The sequence below is a fragment of the Miniopterus natalensis genome, chromosome 3 (assembly GCF_054644295.1).
Source record: "Miniopterus natalensis isolate mMinNat1 chromosome 3, mMinNat1.hap1, whole genome shotgun sequence".
Classification (NCBI taxonomy): domain Eukaryota; kingdom Metazoa; phylum Chordata; class Mammalia; order Chiroptera; family Miniopteridae; genus Miniopterus; species Miniopterus natalensis.
Window position 1 is genome coordinate 72,968,740 of NC_142083.1, and position 19,735 is coordinate 72,988,474.

The 19,735-nt window shown below is 40.7% G+C and overlaps 1 protein-coding gene and 1 pseudogene across 1 annotated transcript; one reads left to right on the plus strand and one right to left on the minus strand.

Moving 5' to 3' along the window:
• Positions 1-1,368: 1,368 nt before the first annotated feature.
• On the plus strand, positions 1,369-13,402 carry ZNF789 (zinc finger protein 789). The gene is made up of 5 exons (XM_016217860.2): positions 1,369-1,452; positions 3,767-3,841; positions 7,510-7,636; positions 9,791-9,904; positions 11,006-13,402. Exons 2-5 carry the CDS (start codon positions 3,812-3,814, stop codon positions 12,016-12,018), a joined length of 1,284 nt encoding a protein of 427 aa, XP_016073346.2. The 5' UTR covers positions 1,369-1,452; positions 3,767-3,811; the 3' UTR covers positions 12,019-13,402.
• A 340-nt stretch (positions 13,403-13,742) lies between these two features.
• Positions 13,743-14,287, minus strand: LOC107540963 (histone H2A.V pseudogene; annotated as a pseudogene).
• Positions 14,288-19,735: the final 5,448 nt, after the last annotated feature.

The window sequence follows — 19,735 nt, forward strand, 5'->3', positions numbered from 1 at the left end:
CAAATATAATATACCAAAAGTGGCCCCAGTAAAGAATGTCTAAACAAAGCAATTTCCTTAGAGAAGAAATAAAGGAATGCTGGGGAAAAAAGACTCAAATGATTTTAATGCTGAATTCTACTAACACTTGTAAAGATTTAGTCATCCTAATACTTCTTAATCTTTACAGGGAATGGAGGAAAAAGAAAGTTCCATATTTTAAGTAAGTATAAAATTGATACTAAAGTTTAATAGAACTACACATCATTTTAACTTATGAGCATCAGTGTAAAAATACTAAAAAATATATTAGCCAACAGAATCCAGTATCACATTTAAAAATACATCATGAGCTTTAGCCAGTTTGGCTCAGTGGCTGGAGAATTGGCCATGGACTGAAGGGTCCGGGGTTCAATTCTGGCCAAGGGCACGTACCCGGGTTGTAGGCTCCATCCCTGGCCCTGGTTGGGATGTGTCAGGGTGCCTGTGGGAGGCAACTAATGGATATGTCTCTCTCTCCTCTTCCTCTCTTTCTCTTCCCCCCTCCTCCCTAGAAGTCATTGTCCAATACAATTAGACAGGAAAAAGCAACTAGAAACCTACAATTCTAAGAGGAAAAATAAAACTGGATCTATTATGTACCTAGAAAACCCAAGAGAATTTATAAATAACTACAAACCATAAGATCCAGTAATGTGGCAAGTTATTAAACTAACATACAAAAATCAATAACCTTCCTATATTCAAAATTCTTGTAATTTATAAATGAGACTTCTGGAGTCCATTTTGAATGAGGTTTCCCCTTTTTTCATTTTCACGGTTGTTGTTTAAATAACAGCATTCATGTATTAGAAAAGTAAGTAACTCCAAATAATCTAATTTCAGATAAACACCATTTTTATATTTTTATGTTCAAGTAATAACACATACGTATAATCAACAAATTATGGTTTTTTTGGTCGGGTTTTTCCAGGGTTGGCTAAAAGGTTAGTCACTCTACATTACACTCACAAGAAGAGGTTTTAAAAACACCCAGTTGCTGGAGGGCCCATCCCTAGACATTATGATGCAGGTGGTGTGGAAGGAGTAGGTCTCAGAGAATTTTTAAAGCGCCCCAAGCGATTCTTGCTACAGTTTCAGGGCCGCCGCGGGGCGGGGTCTGGAAGTCTTGTCGATTGGCGCAGCCAGATGCGCCCGGCGCTGGTGGCTTCAGGCAGCTGTACAATCATCTCAACCATAGAGTTGCGAAGCCTCCGCGGTTTCTAGAAGGTACGCAGAAGAGGATGCTCTACCCCGCACGCCCGAGTGGGCGAGGGAGAAGCACGGGAATCTTCCGCTTTAGCACCCTTAGTGGGGGATTAATGGAGGCGCAGACCAGGTCCCGGGGCGGGCCCAGATCCTGGAGAGGGGAGCCCAGCCCACGAGGTCGCTGCCCGTGGACACACAGGCCTGCCTGGGGCAGGCGCCGAGCAGGTTTGGGGAGAAAAAAGCCCGTGTGATGGGAGCGGTGGGTGCCGTGGGGAAGTCCCGGTGGCTCCGCCACGGAAGGTGTCAAGCTCGGGAGTCCCCCGCGCGCCTTCCGGCCTTCCGGGGAAGTCGCAGGGCATTTACCTTCGTCTTCCTGAAGACGGCAGCGTTTGAATATGTTCCGCTCTGTCACTTGTTTAGCATTAAGGAGGAACAGAGTCTGGCGATCGATTGCCTGGTTGATACTGTTGTTTAGTTTGGTTACTTATAGGGGCAAACGAGATGTTAAAAGTTCAGGGGTTCACATTATTGTGAAGTGGCTCTTGAGGTTCTGAGTGCCAGATGTTCAGCGTTCACAGTAGTGAGAAGGTCGAAGTCCCTTCCCCAACCTTGGAGCAGCATCAGGACGTGTGTTGGAGCGCCTCCCTGCTTAAGAGGCAGAGGGTCTTCTTACACGATGTTTTTAGGGAACGTGAACGGTGTGTGAGGGACTTTCTTTAAAATGCACTCACACAAAAAGCAAGGTTCACCGGTAGCCAGAAAAGCACAAGAAAGAAATGAAAATCACGCGTATTCCATCACGTGTGTACACCCTGAGAGTAACAATATTGAACTTATAATGTTAAAGAAAAGCTAAAATGGAGGCCACAGTTTGAGTATAACCCTAGGCCAACCACCCGTAGCTGGGACCCCAAGCTTAAACTGTACTAATTTCCCCCAAAATGCTGACTCTGTCCTTAAATGAAAGTTAAGCTTTCTTCATGCTGGGGTGACCTTGTATCTTCTTAGTCAATCAGCTACAAAGAAGTAAACTTGTACATTACTACTACTCTAAAAGGAATATAAGTTTCTAGTAACCAATCACAGTAGGAAACAAGGTACTTATTCATTCATGTCTATGGGGGAGAAAAAAAATTTTCTCTCCCCTTTCTGAGTTCTTAGCTGAAACCCCTGCAATAAGAGATTAAGACAGGTTTATTAACGTGTACCTCATGAATATACAGGAGATACCCAGGGAAAAATGAGTAACTCCTGGATTGGCTTAGAATTCAGTTCTTTCCCATCTGAATAGGGAAAAGAGATGGAGAATGTAGGCCTCTTAGGAGAGTAAAGTGTTCTTAGGAAAGATGAACGGGCTCTTAGAAAAACAGATGGGAGGTCTAATAGTTTGTGTCTGAGTGTGGTATTGACTTCCAGTCTCATCTCCTGTGATAAGAATCAGTCTTCTCTGGTTGATGAAACTGCCTGGGATTGATTTGTGACAGCTGAGTTCCTTTTGGAGGATCTGTCCTTAGGCAGATAAAGGGGGTTCATAGAAAGCTTCTCTCTGCATTTGCTGTTTTTCAAGTTCCTGCAACTAAAAATAATCAGTATTCCAAAGAAGCATATTTTGGGGTGGTGTATTCTGCTAGCCCACACATGCTTTGTAAGCTGAGCAGTAACTACCGAGAGCCCAGTTTCTTAACACTTTGAGTTTTAAAGTCTCCTTGTTTGCAGTTTGTTTCTTGCTCAATAAAATATCCATATCAAGTAAAGCTGAATTTCTTTTTGACATTAATTGCCTCTTTGTGTATAATATGTTGCCTGAAATCTGATAACTGCCCTAAAATCATTTTTACATTCTCTGAGCTGATTCTGTATGATGTAGAAATAAACAGAGGCCACTCAAATGAGAACAAGCAAGGGCTCTTTATTCAGAGTGTGCTATATCAAGGGAGTCAGCCACCATCACTTGTTTTTGGCAGAGACTCACAGGTAGGGAGGGGAAAGCTTTATAGTGGAAAAAGGGAAAGCTGAAAAAGGTTGTCAGCTTGAGAACCCTGGAGCAGATTAAATGAATAGAAGTGGGACATCCTATGTGATTGGGCAGCGAGAAGCATGTTTGGCTTTCTCTGTTGATCCTTCTCTGTTGAAGAAGGAGCATAAATATTAGGGATAAGGTGGCAATTATTGACCAAGTTCTGATTTGGGGCCTAATGCTCCATTGGTTGGGGTTTGAGTCCTGGGCTGATTTCTGCAGGTTGCAGATCAGAGTGCTATTTTTATAATGAGGTACTACAGAACATGTTCTGGGGAAAAGGGGAGGGCAGGGCCACGGGTTCTTTAGGATATAGCTTTGAAAATGGATCTAGCTTCAGAAATTACTAAAAAGACTATTCTAGTGTCTCCTTTCATTTTATCAGATATTCCAACACCAAACACAGTGGCTTTGTATTAGTTGAGGTTTTTGGTTCTGTTGAAATTGCTTGTCCCAGAGTTGCCTAGTGAGAGAGGTTCAAATTCGGACTGGCCTCTCTCAGTATCTTTTTTTCTCCTTCAGCTTAGCCTGGTGGCCAGGATCCCGCCCCATCTTAGAAACCAGGCTATGGAAGCTGTGTTTCTGACAGCTCCGAAGGTAAGCTGGGTTCTCCTCCGCTTCCTCAGTATAGTCCCTGTGGCTGGGTGATGGCTTTAATGTGACTTTAACATCTTTGTTCAAGTTGAGCGATCTTTATCAATTTGGGGATTTTTCCTTCTTGGAAGGTGATGTAAAGACCTTAAACTCTGGAGCTCAGACAAGTTCAAATCCATGTTCTGTTTTAGATGTGTTACCTTCAGCAAGTTACATAAGCTCTCTGGGCCACTTTTCTTATGTGTAAAATGGGATAATGCTAGTACCTATAGCAAAGAGTTGTGAAGATTAAATGAAATAAGGTATGTGGAGTACTTTGCCTAGTATCTAGTTACATTTTAAGCACTCTGCAAGTTTTAGCTATTGTAACCATAATTTATTGTTTTTGTTAGTGAGCATTATTGTGTATGTACTGCATACTTTATGCTGGGAGATAAACTCTTACCTGAAGGAGCTGATGTTTGTAAAGGTAGATATGTAAAATCTTATAATACAGGGATAAATTCTGTTCTGTTAGTATAAAGGATATAATGGAAGCCTAGTTACGGAATTTGTGACATTATGGCTGGTGATTATAAGAAATTGAGTTTAAGTAAGGGACACGTTGGGAAGCCATTGCAACAATTTTATTTATTTTTTTTGTTAATCTTCATCAGAGAATATTTTTTCCATTGCTTTTCAGAGAGAGTGGAAAGGAGGGAGGGAGGGAAAGAGAGAGAGAGAGAAACATTGATGTGAAAGAGACACATCGACTGGGGGCAGGGAGCGAACCCACAATCCAGATTCGTACCCCTGACCAGGAATTGAACCCATGAACCCTTTGGTGTGCAGACCAACGCTCTAACCACTGAGCAGCGCCAGCCAGCGCAATTGTAACAATTTTAAAAGAACAGTCTTGATCAGGAAGGAGGGAGTTCAAATTGTAGCAGATGGACCATATTGCTCTAGCATGTCTGCATTTTCTAAGGGATTCTGAAACTCTGCCTGTGTTCTCAGCTTTATTTCCAGCCTTTCCCCACAGCCAGAAAATCTGCACACAGGAATGCATAATGGTCTTTTGTTCCTCCATTCTTTTGTATTGTTCTCCCTGTCCACAGGTTAATTCACTTATTCATATTTTAAGAGTCAACTCAAAAATCATCTCTAAAAACTTCTCTGACTTCCTGCATTAACTACTTTACTCTTGCCTGTGTACCCAAGTAGGCACTCATGGGCAGGGTAGGGGGGGGTAGAGGAGGGCAACAAGCTTAGAAAAATAGTTTCAGAGGAGCTGTGGGGGCCTAATCCAGATGGTGGGTTGTGGAGAGATTGCAGGTGAGTGTGTAGTTTTCTTTATAGAAGCTGGTCCAATAAGGGAAAGAGAAAGAATGGAAACCAGAAGGGATGATAGGTTTACTCTTCGGCTCCTCTCCTCTCAGTTGGGGGGTGGAAGAGGTCTGAAAGTTCTAACCCTCTAATCCCATGGTGGTTCTCCCATTTTTAGGGACTTTCTAAAGTTCATCTCGTTAACATACACTCAGGTGTGGTGGAAGAAAGTTATGAGTAACAAGACATTCCTTTCACCTTTATGGCTCTAGAGCTATCTCAAAAATTGAGGACCAAAGACCAGATATTAAAAGATGCTCATTTGTTGTAATTCCTTTAGGAAATTTTGTGCAGGGAACGAAGACCAAATACACATTTTTAAATTTTTTTTTACTGTAAATCACAATATCACAAGGGGAAAGAGGGGAAAGATATAGAAAAAGAAGACTCATCATCTTTGGATTCAGACCCTGGAAGAGACGGGAGAATGGAATTGGTGACAGAGGAGGAGGGATTACTGGAAGGGCACCTCTTCCTCTGAAGGAGAGGGATGAGCAGAAATGTAGGTTAACAACTAGGGGAGTATGAGGGGGGTTAAAGAGCATGTGCCCCATGGGCTGTTTTCTGGGACTTAACGGGCAGTGCCTTCTGAAAGGGAAGGTGAGCTCCCTGTCCTCACAGCCCCCTCTGACCACCTCCCACAGGATATTGACCGCTGGGTCATTACCATGTTGATTTCTCCATCTTCCTTCACTGGATCTTTCACTTCCTGAAGCAGAGACCAGGACTGCGGGGTTGTACAGTTATGCACTTGGCAACTCTAGGGGGCCCCCTCGCACCTCTGTGATGTGAGTGGTGTCCTTAGAGTTGAGCGGTGCACAGACTGAGTTGTAACTTTTACTTTTATTACTGGCCAATAGCATGAAGGTTAACAACTTATTGGTGTTCAGTTGTTTCTTAAAGAAACAAGAGTGATAAATACATAGAGTACCACTGGTGGGGAATATGAGAGTAAGAGTTGCTGAGGATCATTAAGGGCCCAACTGTAAAACCAAATGCACAGAGATAACTCGATGGGAGGTTAAACCATTTCATCCCCTACCACCTGTTAACCTTCACGTAGATGCAGAGAATGCAGACGGCTGAGTTGGTCAAGTTCAGGAGACAGTAAAAGGAGGGACATTCAGGATGGTGGCGAGAGAGAGCTTGAGGAAGTCATGTTCAGTAGGGAGGAAGGAAAGGCCATGTAATTGGGGAGATTCTGATGTCTGTCTCCAAAGGGGAGCTGTGGGAAGCTTCTCAGGATGGGGTTGGTGTTCCCTATTACTGAACACCTTTGTTCTGCACAAATACCCCCTGAATGTCTTATAAGAGAAGGGAGTGTGGTGGGCACACAGCCAGGGCTCTGCTCCAAGAGTTGCAATAGCATATGAATCAGACATTCTGTTCTCTGCCCACATGAGGTGAACACACATTTGCAAATGGGAACTTCTACCGCATACATTGTGCTGAACACTTGATCCCTCTGGATATACTTTCCACCCTTCCCCACCTTGGTCTGTGCTCTGGGAGGCTGGCCTTTATATTTGCTATCAGGGGGCTTCCTTGCCCTCTGGCTTCTGATTGGCTTTTGGCAATGCAGTGGTGGGAATCGGGGGACCAGAGGCTTGAAAGAAATTAATGTCAGGTGCTTTTTCCCACAGCTTCCTTCCTGCTGGGCTATCTGATGACAGTGGTTGCATTTCTCCCAGGACCTGATTTCAGCCTAGTTTCCTCTCCAGCAACTTTTTGGATTCTAATAATCCCTCCTCTGCCTTTCCCTTCAGACCTAGTGGGTAATGATTCCCCAGCAGAGCCAGCCCCTGCACACTTCAGCAGGCCCTGTTGGAAGCCTGTCCATTCTTTTGTGACTAGCCTGCCCACTAAGCTGTCCTCAGTGACCTCATTTGAGTATGCTGTCTCTTCCCTATGTGAACCCAGGCAGAAGAAATATATCATTTGTAAAAGGAAGTGTTGTATAAAGCAGGGTTCGTCAAGCTGACTTGGAACTGGTAGTAAAGCTTGTTTTGAACAGTGATGCCTGTTGTTTTCCATGGCTTTCTTTTGTGCTACTGTAGTAGAGCTGAATAATTGCAGCAGAGACCAAAGGGCCTGAGAAGCCTAAAATATTTACCATCTGGCCTAAAGAAAAAGTTTGTTGACTCTAGCATAGAAAAAAGAACATGTCTGGCTTGAGGGTGATCTACTTACTAATTGAATGGGCTTGGCCAAGTCATTATCTCATCAAACCTGACCTATAGAATAATAATAAGAGCTCACAAAGTGATTGTCAGAATTGAAGCTATAATTAGTCGCTGTGTTTTCAGGAGTCGCTGTCCTTTGAGGATGTGGCTATGTACTTCACCAGAGAAGAGTGGAACAAACTTGACTGGGCTCAAAAGGACCTCTACAGAGATGTGATGCTGGAGAATTACAGAAACATGATTTTGTTGGGTAATTACTTGGCTTAAAGATTTGCCTTTGAGGGCTCTGAGTGTCTACATGAATCCTCAATCCCTTTTCTGCAATCCCAAAATCAGAAAAAGCTCTGGAAACCAGAAATGTTTTCATAACTCATTTGCTACAAGATCCAACTTAAAGTCATCCGGTGGCCGAACCTGACTTCATCCTACAGGAAGCTATTTATCATTCTTATTTTTCCTGTTCAATCTTTGTATCTGTATATTTAGCATTAGAAATATCAGTGTGTTTGATTAAAGGTACAATTCCAAACCTTGTTGGGGCTTGGGGTAGTATACAATAGAAAGTCAGCTTTGTAAAATCTGGAAAAATTCTGAATCCTGAAGCTCATCCGGCTTCAGGGTTTCAGATAAGGGATCAGGAACAAGGAAATTTCCTTTTGTTCTAGAGTTCATTTCCCACCGCCACTGGCTGCCTCTACGTCTGTAAAGCTTTTTGGAGTTGAAAAGATTGTAGCAGATTGAATTCCAAGGCTAGCTTCTTACTCTCGTGAAATGTCTTATTTCTTTTCTCTGGAAATGAGTTCCTTCCTTGTTTGCAACATCACTGGTTGCCCAGGAAATTATTCTTAACCAACTTTATTTCTGAACCTTCACTGCTACTTTCTTCCCAGGAGCCAGCCTTTTTCTTAATCCAATGCTGAATGTCCTATGGTGGAAGTTACCTGTATAAATAGTTCTCTTTCTGGAGACACATTTTTGATCCATTGACAGTCTTGATACACTGTCTGTCACAGCATTATCTACCCACCTCTGGATTTTTTAATGTTTCTTTTTCTTTTAAAAATTACAAGAGCATATTTGAATACATGGACAGTACAGAAAAGCATGAAGGGGAGGGGAAAACATTCAGGGGTAACACTTAATATTTTGAAGTATTTCCTTCCAGCTTTGTTTTTTCCTCTCTGCTTTTAAAAATGTAGCTGAGCGCCCTGGCTGTGTGGCTCAGTTGATTGAGCATTGTCCCATGCACCAAACGGTCGCTGGGCCGTTTCACCCCGGTCAGGGCGCATACAGGAGGTGACCCATCAATGTTTTTCTCTCACATCGATGTTTCCCTCTCTCCCTCTTTCATCTTCTCTAAAATAAATAAAAACATATTTTTAAAAAAATGTAGCTGGGCATATTCTTTGTATAATTCTGTAAGCATATTCTTTGTATAATTCTGTAATCCCTTTAAAACTTAATATTATAGCGCTAGCATTTTCCCTGTGTTATTAAATGCCCCCATAAATATAGTAAATGATCTTAATGTAAATCTATTGTATGATCCATAATATTTACTTATTTTCCCACTTAGGAATGTTAAGCTTGGCTTTGCTTTGTTTGTTGGTTCTCTTGTGTGTTTATCATTTTTTATATGATAATGTTCCAATGAGTATTTCTGACTATAAATCTTTATATGAATTCCTGATTATTCTTCAAGATATATTCCTGGGACTGGAATTTTGGAGTTAAAGGGTATGGTACTTTTAAGTCTCCTAATATATAATTGAATGATTTTTCAATAATAAAGTAGAAAATAAAAGTCATCTGCAGGTGCAGAAATAACTTGTCAACATTTTGGTTTACTTTTTCCTAGTCTTTTCATATATATGTATACTTATGTACATATACACACACATAGTTTTAAAATAAAAAATGTGGATCATACTTTACATGAGTTTTGAATTATACTGTACATGAGTTTTATATTCTGCTTTTAAAATGTACAGGAAACACTTTCTGGTTTTAATAAATATTTTTTGAACACTTGGATTTTTAATATGTGCCTAATACATTTTCCTTTATTATATTAATGTGCTATACTTTAATTATTCCCCTACTAACATTTATTTCCAGTTTTGCATGGTTATAAATCTGCTGAACAGCTCTGGAACATTAATTTTTTCCTTAGGCTGTAATTCTAAAAGTGAATTTACCACATCCAAGGGTGTGAATATCATCAGGCTGTCAATAACGATTGCCAGATTTTCACAAAGATTGTGCAGATTTCTATTTTCAGGAGCCCTTTTTATTATTGTCCTTACCTCCTTGCCACTGTAGACCCAAAGGGGTTAAACTGAGCTCTAGGGCCTCTCTCTGTAACTCACTAACCACCCCGTCCCTTTTACTTCCCCATGAGTAGGTTTCCAGATTCCTAAACCTGAGGTGATCTGTCAGCTGGAGCAGTGGGAAGACCCATGGATCCTGGATCTTCCAAGAGCTGGGACTAGAAAGGCTTCCAGTAGTGCTTGCCCAGGTGGGTGAGAAGATCCAGTGAAGCAGAAACCGTAAAGAGGAAGGGAAGTCACATTAATGAAGCCCCTCTGTGTCCCAAATCCTGAGCCAGGTGTTTAGCATATATTCTCTCACTTCATCCCTACTGCCCCCTGAAGGTAGCGGGAAGACCATCAGTGCAGAGACTGATAGATGAAGATATCACACAGAAGACTGCTCGTTGGGATTTGATTTCCAGTCTGTGAAGCTCATTCTCTTTTGCACTAAAGTACTTCTCTGAAGCAGCTGATCTGGTGTTTTCTGACAGCTTTTATGCCATCCTAGCTACTGCTTTATTCTATCCTTATTACTTATCCTTTCTCTGTATTTTCTCTTGTTCCCTTGCTTTCATTTTGTTTTCATATTACTTGGTTTTTCTTGATGTACCTTCTTTTTCCTACTTACTATGTCCTTTTGCTGCTTCTACCCTTTTCCACATCCCTCTACTCCAAGGTTTCTCAGTTGAGGCACTTTGACATTTTGGCTGGATAATTCTTTGCTGTTGTGGAGCTGTCCTGTGCACTGTAGGATGTTTAGCAGCGCTCTTGGCTTCTACCCACTAGATTCCAGTAGCTCCACACCAGTTGTGACAACTAAAAATGTCTCCAGGAAGTAAAACCACCCCTGGTTGAGAACCACTGCTCTATTTTGTTGGCTTTTGTACCTACTTCTCTCTGGTTCCTTTTCTATTCTATCTTATACTTTCTCCAGTTTTAAGTTCTTTCTCCTAGAATTATTTAAAACATGCTTATCTAGATAGTATAAGATGCTCTCCCGCCTACATTTATGCAACACTACTGAGCACCTACATTAAGTTGCTTTTTCAGTAATGGTGATGGGTTCATTCGGTTCTCACATTCTCTCACACACCCTTGTGCATTTTTTAGTCAGCTGATGTCAAGAACTCTTTCAGTTATAAAATTTGAGAGTCCTATGAAAATCCGAATTTTGGCCTCTTTAGTATGATGATGTAACTGAGCATTTTTTAGCCTCATTTCAATGTCTTATATCACAAACAGCTTCTTTTCTCTTTTTCCTTCTGTGGTGGACAGGTCACTTATATATTTTCTTTTTGTTTCGCTAGGTTCCGAAGCCAGATACCAGATGATAAAGCTAACTCCAAAGCAGAAAATTTCTGAAAATTTAGAATCATGTAAGATAGCGGTGGTAAAGCAGAAGACAGCCACGACACCTTCAGAAAAGTTAGTTAAATTTAACAAATTTGTGGACATTTACAGAGTTGCACTCCCTAGTGTTGATAATGAATGCAACCAGGACTTCCTTCAAAACGTCAACCTTTTTCAAGATCAGAATGCTCAAATAAGTAAGAAGCAGGGCAGATATGAAGAGTATGGTAAACCCTTCAATCAGAGATCATTGTTTTCGAGGCATAAGCAAATTCTTACAAATTCAAAGTCTTATGAGTGCAGTGAATGTGGAAGAGTCTTCAAACGTCAGGCAAATTTTGTTCGACATCAGAGATTTCACACTTCAGAGGATCCCTTTGAGTGCGACATATGTGGGCAAGCCTTCAAACAGAAGTCTGCACTTACTGTTCATAAACAGTGTCACTCTCAAGAAAAGCCATATGAATGTCATGAATGTGGAAAATTTTTCCGTCAGATGGCATATCTTGTTGAACATAAAAGGATCCATACCAAAGAGAAACCCTACAAATGTAGTGAATGTGAAAGAACATTTAGTCAGAATTCAACCCTAATTCGACACCAGGTAATCCACAGTGGAGAAAAAACCCATAAATGCCTTGAATGTGGAAAAGCCTTTGTTCGGAATTCAACGCTTAAAAGCCATCAACAAATTCACAGCAAACCGAATGCTCACAAATGCAGTGAATGTGGAGAATCCTTTGGGCGGAATATAGATCTCGTTCAGCATCAGAGGACCCATACTAAGGGGAAATTATTTGAATGTAGAGATTGTGGGAAAACTTTTAATTTTAAGTCAAATCTTCATCGACATGAGGTCATCCATAATGGAGAGAGACCCTATAGATGTGACAAATGTGGGAAATGTTTCAGTTGGCGCACCAGTTTTATTAAGCATCAGGGTACTCACAGAGAGCAGGTATCTGTGTGACTAATGGGAAAAGCTATAACTTAAAGACCATAGCTTGCCACTATTGCAAGTATGTATCATTAGATTGTTTTATGAAAATTAATAAACAGGAGCCAAGCTTTATTTTTCCGTGAGGCCCTCATTTTGTAGGTGACCTTGCTGTAGTCCAGAATTCATAGAAAATGTGATAGGCTGTTGTGTTCGATTTCCTGTGAGTCCCTATGCCTTCATTCCCCAAGTCAAGTGAAGGCAGAAGGGAGGCCTGGAAGCTTTGCTCTATGGTCCCCAGGCTGGACACCATTTAATAAATTGTGAATGATTTCAGATTCCCTTTCTTGGTTTCACACAGAATAATGACCTGATACTGATGGCTGTTTAAAAGTAAGTGCTACTTGCTAGTAGCTAGTGAGGTATTAAGAATTACTTAAACTTTTTTATAAAATTAAATTAGTGTGCTACTACAGCGATTTTCAACCTTTTTCACCTCATGGCGCACATAAACTAATTACTAAAATTCTGTGGCTTGCCAAAAAATATGTTTTTGCCGATATGACCAAAAAAAAAAAAAAGTATAATTTTGATTCATTTGCACCGGACAGCTATTGTTGTGTTGGCTGTGGTCATTTTTTTTGTTTGACAGTCTAAGGGAAAAGAGGTCAGTGCCCCTGACTAAATAGTCAGGTATTGCATGTTTTAAAAATTCTTTCAGCACACTGGTTGAAAATCGCTGTTTCTACTGAGAGTTTTTCATCAATGTTTATAGCAGATGCTGTTGGTGCCCTGCTCCTGCCCCTCTGGCCTTACCCCTTTTGTGTGTTTTATCTGTCTTGCACTGTCTTCATCTCTTGGTCTGCAGGCTTTTTCTAAAACCATGAAAGGCCACTGCTCTGTGGGGGTAACTAGCACATCCTGGGAGCAGGCCTTATACAATGCTTGATGGGAATTTGATATAAACTAGATCTCCCTCCCCTTGGGTGGAATATCTCTGAAGCATGTGTTGTATACTGGTTTCAGATCTTCCCATGGGATTACACGCATTTACTCACAATGGCAGCTGTGTTATCAGCTGTCTTCCCTTACTTGTGTCTCTTCACTCCCCTACCAGTGTTTCAGCACCTCTACCTGCAAGTAAATGACTTGTACTCAAAAGTGTCGACTATAGTCCTTGAGGAGCCATATCTTTTTTATTCCCACAGTTATTCCAAGCACATTCTTTGTTTGTTTAAAAAAATGGTTTATCGATTCCAAATTGTATAAAGCTCATGGGAGGAACCTAGCCAGTCAGTACACTGTTGCCACATGGAAAGGTACTTTTATCAAACTTCAAGTTTAAGAACGTACACATGTTCCTTTTACCACGTTTATAGTAATTACCTATGCTTTTCCACTTAAATTTTTATTTTTATTTTTTAAATGTTTTTATTGATTTTAGAGAAAGAGGAAGGGAGAGGTAGAGAGAGAGAAACATAGATGAGCCTGGCCGGGCGTGGCTCAGCGGTTAAGCATCGACCTAGGTGATCAGGGTTCGATTCCCAGTCAGGGCACATGCCCGGGTTGTGGGCTGCAGCCGATCAATGACTCTCTCATCATTGATGTTTCTCTCTCCCTCTCCTTTCCTCTCTCTGAAATCAATAAAGATATATTTAAAAAAAAAAAAAGAAACATAGATGAAAGAAACATCAACATCTATCAGCTGCCTCCTGCATGCCCCCTGCTGGGGATCGAACCCGAAACCCGGGCATGTGCCCTGCTGGGGAATTGAACCAGCGACATACTGGTGCATGAGTCAACGCTCAACCACTGAGCCACACCGGCGGGGCTCCATTTTTTAAAAGTCCACATATCCCCATTATTGTTTCTTTCCCATTTACAGTACAATGATGGGAGGAAAGGGTTGGTTAAAACAACTCTCTAAGTTTTCTGTGGCCCCTTCTTTCCAGTCAGAGACTTGTAAATGTGAGGGATACCACCCCCTTCCCCCAGCTGTAGTAGCCTTGAGTCCAACTCATCATCGCTACCTATCGTAAGCTGCAAGTGACGTGGAGTGATCTGCTTTCCTTTGAGATCCTGGGAAGCATTACCTGCCAGCTCCAGCACCTTAGCAGTGAGGTACTCCAGGATTTCAGCACTATACACTGCAATAGTGACACTGACCATTCCCAGGTTTGTGGTGTGAGTCTTCAGATGTCTGTGGATGCAGCCATGGGACACTTTAGTGAGCTCTCAGTGAGTGAGACACTGCCTTAGCTTTGGCCTTCCCACTGTCCTTTCCAGGTTTGCCTCCTTCCATGGTTTCAGCCACTTGTGCCAACCCACCAGCCACCACTGCCTCTGCTGCTCCTGCAGCACCAACCACAAGCACATTCTTATATGCAGGTTATACTGGTTGAGCTGACTGTATTATGTATTACTCTTCCCTATAGCTCACCAATACAAGAAACCCATTTGAAATTATAATATCCAAACACCCTAGATCTGCATTGAAATTCACTGCTGTTTAGACCCTGTCATATTATTCAAGTCCCCTCTAGTTTATTATTTTCTCACACCCACCAATTCCATTATTTCTTACCCAGTATATAAAAACAAAAAGTGCTAATGATACTGAAAAGAAAACAAGTGGCATCCCATAAAATTGAGGAATCTTAAGCCTTGCAGGATGAAAATATTGATTATTGTTAGATTGTATATTGGGTTGAAAAATACCTAATTAATATATTTGTATTGGTCATCATGAATTGGCTAAAAGAAAGGGCTGCCAAATTATTTTTCCCTAAGCAAAATTAAGAAGTTGAGACTTCTGCCCTGGCTGGGAGGCTCAGTTGGTTAGAGCCTTGTCCTGATAAGCCAAGGTTGCAGGTTTGATCCCTGGTCAGGGCACATACAAGAAGCAAGCAATGAATGCGTAAATAAGTGGAACAACAAATCTCCCTCTCCCTTCCTCTCTCTAGAATTGATAAATAAAAATTAAAAACTGATGAGAAAATAAGCCAATAAGAAATAAGTTCCCTTTAACACAACCTTGGGAGATGGGTACCTATTGAAAACCAGATCCAAGCTTGAATACACAAAAGTCTGGCCCAGGCCATTAAGTCTGTTCTGTTCAGATAATGTACAAGCTTCCAGCTTTCCAGAACTAAAGGCTCCAGGGTTAACATGAAACACACCTACAATTGGCCACATCTGTCCCAAAGGGAAGAAAAGATCTGCACTGTTCAATATGGTAACCAGTAGTTACCAAATTAATATTAAAACCCACTGGCGTGGCTCAGTGGTTGAGCATAGACCTTTGATCCAGGAGGTGGCTGTTTGATTCCTGGTTTTGGGCTCGATCCCCAGTAGGGGGCATGCAGGAGGCAACCTATCAATGACTCATCACTGATGTTTCTATCTATCCTCCTCTTCCTTCCCCTCTCTGAAATCATTAAAGACATCTTTAAAAAAACATTAAAACCCATTAAATTCCTCAGTCAAAACCCATATTTCAAGGTCACAGATTTAGAACATTCCCATCATCACAAAGTTTGATTGGACAGCACTATAGAGAGCCTGTAGGACTTCTTATGGAGACACAAAGGAGCTTGTGTTTGGTGCTACTTCCTTCTCTACAATGAAATTGACTTCTTTTCCCTATAAAATGATCCCTGTAAAATGTTTGACTTATGTTTGAAAATATTTTTTTTCAGTCGAATTTCTGGGACAGAAAGTTGAGAGAGATGCTGCTGCTCTGGAAGCCTTGCTGAGCTAATTTGCTTTGGGAGAAAGGAACCCCACACCTCAAGAATGTGAGTGCAAGTTAGGCTTTCTGCCTTCCCCATCAAGCTAGACAGTTTGAAGGCCAAGAACACAATATTAGCAATGTCAGTGTCAGTATATGGTTGTTCTTGTTAACAAGTAAGGCGAGGACTTTAAGCTAGTCCTCCAGAGAAGGTAATGGGGAAGAAATGCTCAAGTTTTGGCTTTCATATTTGGCTAATGGGCTGGGCCCATTGTCCTCCATGCCTCAGTAGACTGAGCAACCCTTGGCTCAATCAATGAAGGTTGGGGAATCTGGCAAGTCTAGACTATTCTACCACACTAGAAAAGGCACATCTTATCTTGAAGATTTTTTCATATTTAAATCAAGGAAAAAAAAATAATAATACAAGTGTTAATTTGCTTACTTTAGCTAAAAATGCTAAACTAAAATTTAAAAAAATAGGGTGTGTTGTCCAGCCGGCATGGCTCAGTGGTTGAGCATCAACCTATGAACCAGGAGGTCACAGTTCAGTTCCCAGTCAGGGCACATGCCTGGGTTGTGGGCTCGATTCCCAGTGGGAGGCATGCAGGAGGCAGCCAGTCAATGACTCTCATCAGTGTTTCTATCTCTCTCCCTCTCCCTCTCTCTGAATAAAGACATATTAAAAAATAAATAAAAGTGTAGTGGTGAGCCTTGGCCAGGTAGCTCAGTTGGTTAGAGCATCGTCCTGATATGCCAATGTTGCAGGTCCAATCCACAGTCAGGGCACATACAAGAAGCAACCAATGAATGCATAAGTAAGTGGTACAACAAATCGATGTTTCTCTCTCATGTCCTTTCTCTCTAAAGTCAATAAATAAAAGTAATGCCATACTGTTTTCTATAATACATGTAACAATTTATACACCCAACAGCAATAGATGAGAGTTCCCACCACTCTATGTGTTTATCAATACTTGGTTCTGACAGATTTTTAAAGATTTTATCATCTGTAAGGAATGAAATAGTATTTAATTGTGGCTTAATGTGCATTTTTATTATTACTAATATAATTGAGCAGCTTTTCATTATCATGGGCTATGCTTTCAATTTTGTCTTTTCCTAGTCTTCATGTGGTTGAATTTATCAGCTTTTTCCTTTATCGATATAGTGCTTTATGAGTCTTGTTTCAGATTGCTACCAATTTTTCAGAAATTTGTTTTTGTTCTTCCTGGCACACGGCTAGATCACATTTCACAGCTTGTATTGTTGTTCAATGTGTCTAGGTGACCGAATCCTAACCAGTGGAGTATGAGTAGAGATGATGTGTGCCGCTTCTTGGCTAGGCCTATGAAAGCTCTCTCACCCCTCCATGCTTTTCTCCCTTCCAATTGACTAGGTTAGAAAACCCCAGGCATCTTGGAAGCCGGGTGTCAAAGACAGCAGGGCTGCCATCAGACTGACAGCTTGGAGGAGAGCCACCCTGCCAGGAATGTATTATGTACCTTAAACTGTTACAAGAGTGAGAAATGAACAACTATACCTCTTGGGGTCTATTTTTTAGAGCTGTTATCGTTAAGCACACTTAATAAATGTTTAAGATACTCTTCACTAATTTGAGATCAGAAAAATACCTTCTATATTTTTCCAACAGATTTGAAGTGTTTCAGTAAAAAATTGAATGAATTATTGAACAAATAACTAAGCTTGGTCTTTTAGCTCTTTCCATTATGGGTTTAGTTGTGTCTTCACCCCAAAAAATGTATATTTTGAAGTCCTAAATCCTAGTACCTTGGAATGTGACTGTATTTGGAGATAGGGCCTTTAGGAAGTGATTAAGTTAAAACGAAGTCACTAGGGTGGGCTGCAATCTAATCTGACTGGTGTCCTTATAAAAAGAGGAAATTTGGATACAGATCTATGCAAAAGGAAGACCGTGTGAAGACATAGGGAGAAGACAGCGATGTATAAGCCAAGGAAAGAGGCCTCAGAACCAACCTTGCCAACATCCTGGAGTTCTAGCCTCGAGAACCCTAAGAAAATAAATTTGTTATTTATTGACCCAATCTGTGGTATTTTTTTATGGCATCAGAGCAAACTAAGACACTTGCCCTTTATAATGATGGCATATACACATTAACTTACTGTAATAGTAGTTTGCATGGTAAACAATAAAACCTACAGATAGTGTTAGTAAAGAAAACGTTTTGGGGTAGGATAATTGAGAAGTAAAAATTTTAAACTGTTTTATGAGTGGAGTTTTTCCTTTGTTATTTGTGATTTAGGGGCTGAAGAAAGGGAGCTGGGATTAAAGCAGAGTAAGCATCTCGACCAAAGGCATATATGTGGGAAATTCAAGTAGTATATGGGTAATAGTAAGTGCCTGTAGAAGGTAGAAGAGGAAAAGAATGGAGGAAAACTAAAATTGGAGAGAGAATAGTCCATTCTAAGTTTGCAGTTACTATAGTAAAAAGAACACTAGGATCGTAACCTTACCAGATTTATACAGGGTGGGGCAAAAGTAGCTTTACACTTGTTCATATGGAAGATAATTCAATAATTAATACATAATACAAGAATAAACTCTGTTCTGCACACTCACAGCTGTAAACCTTCTTTTGCCCCACGCTGTATATGACTATCACTTGCTAGCTGTCTGACCTTGGGCAAATAACCTTGATAAACTTGGAGAAAACACCAGTGTGATACAACTCATGGCCTTCTTAAACTTTTACCATCACTTCACCCTCAGCCCAGTTTTCTTAATACTAAATCTCATTTAAATAAAAGTTAAATGCCCCACACGATACCCCAAAAGTCTGAATGCACCTAGGCCAGCCCTCTCACAGTCCCTCCTGTTGGTTACAAGGAGGGTCAAAGGAAGAAGTACACACTACTATTCTACCATGTCCAAGATAAAGGTGGTGAGTTTTGAAAGGCAAGCAATTGGGTTTTGTTTTTTGTATATTTATAAAAATTAATATGAGGTGAAAGTGGCAAGGCTAAAGTAGAACTCTCATTATAGACTGTAATTGGCTTTTGCTTCAGGGGAAATTGGGAAGGTGCATTAAAAGCCCAAAATAGCTCACACACTCATCAAAGGGAACCTAGCCTTAGATTCTAAAGAACAATCCAAATTATGCTCAAATTGCATTGATATTCACTACAGCCTTGCTTGCAACAATAAAAAATGAGAAATGCCTGAAATTTCCAATAAAAGGAAAATGGCTCAATTGTTACATCCACTTGATGGAATATGATGCAGCCATTGCATAAAGGTTATGAAAATCATGTAAATTCCTTAATAATATTAAAGATATGAAATATAAAAATGATTTTTATTATATAAAAATATGCACACAAAAAATATCAGAAGGGATACCGTTGACCATCGAACAACACAGGTTTAAACTCCGTTCAGTTATATAGATTTTTTTCAATAAATATACAGTCAGCCCTCTATATCCACAGGTTTCACATCTGTGGATACAACCAACCTCGAATGGAAGACAGTGTTTTCAACCTGTGGTTGGAAATCTGCGAACATAGGAGACTGATTGTGTACATTTTTCTGCACCATTTTATATAAGGGACTTGAGCATATGCTGATTTTCGTATCTGAAAGGGTCCTGAAACCAAACCCCATGGATACCTAGGGATGACTTATTGGGGGAGTCAAAAGTTGTATGTGGATTTTTGACTGTGCAGGGTGTAGGCACCCCTAACCCCCATGTAGTTCCAGGGTCAACTGTAAATGCCAGTAACAGATCAAGTGTGGGTGATTTTTTTCCTCTGTTGTTTTCCCAAATATCCAATAATGCGCTTATATTTCCTTAATTAAAAAAAGGTTCATAAAGAATTTAGATGCAATACATGTCACCAATGTGCAGAACTAGAAAAAACTAAGATTTAGGTAGGCTCTAATCCAAGTTTTTAGTTGTGCCTACAATTTAACATAATAGGGAAAGAATGGGAAAGAGGGACTCTGCAAAATTAAAAGTCAAAAATATAAAATGGCTC